Consider the following 4,675-nt stretch of genomic DNA (forward strand, 5'->3'; position numbering starts at 1 on the left):
GGCCAGGGCCAGGGCCAGGGCCAGGGCCGGAGGCGCGCTGGGAGCGGCCGCCCCCCGCCCGGTCTTTGCCGCCCTTCTGCCCCCTGCTTTGCCCGAGCAGGGGGAGGAGGGGGCGCGGGCTGGGCCGCGTGAGCTCAGACAGAGGGGAGGGTCCGCACGGGACGGAGGGGTCAGGCGAGACGGGGACCCCGCAGGCAGCAGCGGAGAGCGACAGCCCGGCGGAAGGGCCCTGACACTTCCCGCAGCTGAGGGTTGGATGGAGGCTGACAGCCAGACCGGGGCCAGGGGCCGGCGGGCAGGAGAGCCGCTGCCCGCCCCAGGAATACGGCAGCCCTGCACAAAGCCAGGCACACGCAGCTGAGGACGCTGCCGCCGGGGCAGGGGCGAAGCGGCACCCCCGGGCGACGTCTAGTCCTCGGAGTCTTTTCAGAGGACCATTTCCTTACATGTCCCTATGGCTGATGGATGAAATAAACAGCCTACCCACCCCCTCCCCATCCGCTTCTCGCCAACCCATCGTCAATAGAAAGGAAAAGGAGACATTTTGCCTCTTGTTAAAGGTTATCTCTTCATTACATCCAGCATCTTCACACCCAAATCTCACACCAGACGAGCTGTCCTCCCCCCCCAGTTTTGTTCCCCCCCCCGTTCTTTCCAGTTGCAGAATAATCACAATAATGACTCTGATGTTCATGCCTCATAGCCCAGGCAGCCCTTTCAGGGTAAAAGCTATTCCCCGCTTTGCTGTGCTTGCCAAGCTTTCATTTCATGCTGCCCACCCTCCTCCCCTTTGTCTGGGGCGATTATGACATCCAGCTTTCCTATTTTTTTTTTAACGTTGGGGGTAGCCGATTGTCTGAATTGTCTAGGCAAAGCTATAAACCCATTCTCTATCCACCTGCAGCGTCCTCTGCTTCCCACTCACACCTCAATAACTCAAGGCAAAATCGGGGCAATTAGGAATCCTGGGTTCTGAAAAGCTACCATTAGCATCCACTTTTCGGTTGATTATAGGCTTCCATGAGAGCTCGAAGGAAGCAGTAGCAGTAGCATTACAAAATGGGAGAGGGCGGACACACCAGTGGTGTAACTTCACCCTCTCGCAGATTCAGTTTCCCCACTGAAAAAAAGCAAAATCGAGAAAACCTCGATTTTATAAGCAACTGGGGCTTTTGTTTGTTTTGTCAGTCTCTTAAGTGGGCCCGCAAGTAAAACCAGCACTGGTTAGCGAGGTTTTCCCGTATCCTGGGCGCGCGCGCTCATTTTTTCCTAAGGACCAGCCTCTGATTTTAACACCAGAAATCTGGTGTCTTTGTATAGAGCGATTTCTGAACAGGGAGGTCCAGGCTTGTCGTTTGGTTGAGATTTGGTGTCTAGGAAGCGCCAGCCTAAAAGGAGAAAACATCTAAAAGATTTAAACGAAGAGAAAGGTTAAAACCTACTTGTGGGTCGTAAATTAGTTGGGGTGGGGTCCTGAGTGGCGTTAGAGGAGGATGGAGCTGAGGATGCCATCAGTTCAGAAAGTCACAGATCTTGGATCCCGTTTTTTCCTCCAATATTCCGCTGATGGGTGGACAGTAAAGAATTTACTGGAAGGAAAGAGAAGGCGGCTGTAGAGATCTGCTCTCCTGGAGGGACGAGCCCGGAGTCCTGTTTAGATGCAATAGTCAGGGTTGAGTCTGCAGCCAACAATAAGCAATTAAACTCCTTAAGAAGTGGCAGTGGCTTGAGAAGCCAGCACAAAGGCTTGCACCTCGAGTGGAAGAGTCCTTAATACGACGTGTCTCAGGCAGAAAAACACTCGCCAATAAAGCGATGGAAAGGGAAGCTCACTGAAGGCACAGTCACTTACTTAGTTTAAAGACACGTAACATGCAAATATGGCAATTAGAAAACGCTTCGATAGGCTGAAGAGCTAAATCGTGTCTCTTGCTGGATCTTGAAGCGCTACATCCTGCGCGAAATGATGGATGTACCAGACCGTGAAGTCTATCGCAATTCTATCAATGGCCACTGAAGAGGGCAATTATGGCTCATGTCAAATTGAAACCAACTTACAAAACACGTTTTTAAATTACCAGCCAAAATGACCTGCGATCCCACACAGAATCCTTGCTGCCATTGTGTGCTTTATCAGCTAATCCCCGAAACATTCGCCAGCCTGGATAACATTCAAGACGGGATGGTGGTTTAATAGCCTTCTGGCTGGCACATAACAAAGCCATATTTTCTTCTTGCACAGGTACATGCATGGCGTACATGGATGTGCACAGATCCATAGGCATGTTACACACGACCACACGGTATCGTGCGCGCACAACTGAACAATGGCGTTCGTATTTCAGCGTTTGCTTTATTTTTTACCAACGGTAACCAAGGGATGCCTAGGTGAACATCCAGCCTTTTGTGGGCTAACCCTGCTCCCAGCCAGCTGTTAAGTTCCTCAGTGTCAGACATTGCATTCCAGTAACCAGTTTTGGGTCACTAATCGAGAGCCGCCGGATCAATGCCTCGCTTATCTCTTTGTCCCTGCCCACGGCTGGCTCCGATTTATTTTACACCCGTTGTAAAAATATCAAGGTCGCAGTAAATGGATGAATAACTTATTATTATTTTTTTGCCAATAGTCGATAATACTCGTTTATTCATTTGCACTACGTGGATGTAAACCCGCGTCTAAACACAACGCTTCAGTGATTTCAATAGCAAACAGGCAAATTACTTCTCTTTTTTTCTTTTAGAGAGAGAGAGAAAAAATACAAATCCTGAAGCACAGAGACTCGCTGGACGATGCCTGGAAGTGAAGTAACAGGTTAGCATAAGCATCCAAGGCACTGGCTGTCTCAAAATGCCCGTTATTTCTCCCTGGGCAGGGCAGCACATACAGATGTTTTAGGGAAAAGCCCCATGTCTTGAAACAGGCTCCTGGCGGCTTGCAAAACAGAGTATAGTGAGAAGAGTTTAAAGGAGACTTACCGCGGAGGAGAGAACCCGCACTTACTCCAAGTGTCCAAAAAGACAGGGGGATTGTAACCTTGCAGGGACTTGGCCGCTTATAAACTCCGCCAGAAACGGCGCCGGAATACCAATCGCGCCACAGAATTTAATGCGAGATGACCTTTTCCCACAAGTGCTTGGATTTGCTTTTTTAAAGCGTGAATCGCCGGTTGATCTGCTCCGACGCAGGCATGAGTCACACCGCTGCCAGCACCTCCTCTGCTCCAATATGGAAGGCGAGCGGGCTGGCGGGGGGATCGACCAGGTCAGCTCGCTGGGATGGAAATCACGCGGCAAGTGTTGCCTTCCCACACTAACGTGACTTACTTGCAGGTGTTTCGGTTGCCTCGAGGGCTCTCTAGCTGGATGATGAATCCAGATCACGAAGCCGCACCCGGAAAGACCAGCCCTATGAGTAATACAGGACGTACTCAACACGCTCCCTTCTCAGAGGGGCAGGGGCGAGCAGGGACGGCACCCCGGGGCTGGACGGCTGATAAGTTGGCACTAAGTCCCTGCTGAATCCGAGCTGATCAGTGCAGGCAGCGCACCAAAGCCCCCAGACCCCTCTGTAACGTTCACTTCACGTGAAGTAGTCGCGATTGCCAGCGGACACCGGGTTTCTCAGTCCGTTTGTTTCAAAAGGGAAAAAAAGAAAGCTCTTGGATCTTAACTTTCGCTCCACACCTTCCATTCAGCCCTCTCTGCTCTAGCTCCTGCAGTAGCCTCCTGCCGTGCAGGGGGCTGCCAGAGGGATCATTCAGGAGGGGGCCGTGTTCAGCCTGGTTGAACCCAGCCCCCCCTCGCGTTATGTGCCCCACTCCTTTATCCTTCTGCACGAAGCCCCGAGCCGAGCGATGACTGTTGTGAGTCTCCACCAGAGGGCGTCAAAGGCCCAAAGATCAGGACAATCCTCCCCTTCCCCGTGGCGACCAGGGAACACCTGTTTTTATGACTTGGTTTAAATGTTTTTGTTCGGTCTAGATTTCATACGAGACGTCCTTCGGCTAAAAATAGTCACCTTGCAGAAGCCCTTTCTGCCTGTAGCCGCTACAACCCGGGATTTAATTTTCTTTTCTTTTCTTTTTTTGAAAGAGGTTTTGCCAGACATTTGCGGCGCGGAGTGCATTTCACCTGCGCCCCGGATAAACAGGAGCGTCTCTAAAGAGAAGAGCCGGACGTGATTTCCTAGCACCAGCGACAGGCGGGGAAGCAGAGGGACAAGGAAGAGTCCTTGCGGGGGGCGAAGATTTTACCCTGGAGAAGCAGAGCGCTCGCGGCCGGCCGGGGGACGTGTCCTTTCTGCAGGACCTGCCGGTGAAAGCAAACCCCGAGCCGCCCACCTGCGGAGCAAAACGAGCGCTAAATGCCCCGGACGGGCGCTTTGCGGAGCAGAGGAAGCGGAGGAGCAATTCAAGCCCTCTGAGCACAAAAGCATTTGTTAAACGCGGATTTAGAGGTCCTAAAGGCTGAAGCGAAGGCGTCTCCATGCTCGGGAAGACTTTTAAAAGGCCGCTTCGGCCCGTTGGTTCGCCACCACCCGCGTCAGCTCAGCGGGGATGATCGCTTGCCTGCTTGGAAGCGGCCGGAGGGGCTCGGAGGCGAGCGCGGCCGGGCCGGGCCGGGCCGGGCACGTCGAGGCTGGTGCAGCGCTCGCCGCCTCGGGGGGACGTGGCGG

At 53.0% G+C, this 4,675-nt stretch overlaps 1 protein-coding gene across 2 annotated transcripts in view; it reads right to left on the reverse strand.

The window, feature by feature from the left end:
- The window catches only part of GAD1 (glutamate decarboxylase 1), a 42,453-nt gene extending 38,734 nt beyond the window's left edge, over nucleotides 1-3,719 (reverse strand). The window contains exons 1-2 of one of the 2 annotated variants that reach the window (XM_019554645.1): nucleotides 2,977-3,719; nucleotides 1,443-1,589 (exon numbers count right to left, since the gene is read on the reverse strand). In XM_019554645.1, coding sequence (XP_019410190.1) covers nucleotides 1,443-1,512 — 70 coding nt within the window. In that variant the 5' untranslated portion in view covers nucleotides 1,513-1,589; nucleotides 2,977-3,719. Of the gene's footprint in view, nucleotides 1-1,442; nucleotides 1,651-2,976 lie in introns of both variants that reach the window. The other variant, XM_019554644.1, reaches the window with a different exon arrangement.
- Between the last annotated feature and the right edge of the window lie 956 nt (nucleotides 3,720-4,675).

This window comes from Crocodylus porosus, unplaced genomic scaffold, assembly GCF_001723895.1.
Source record: "Crocodylus porosus isolate Cpor-Errol unplaced genomic scaffold, CroPor_comp1, whole genome shotgun sequence".
NCBI classification, from domain to species: domain Eukaryota; kingdom Metazoa; phylum Chordata; order Crocodylia; family Crocodylidae; genus Crocodylus; species Crocodylus porosus.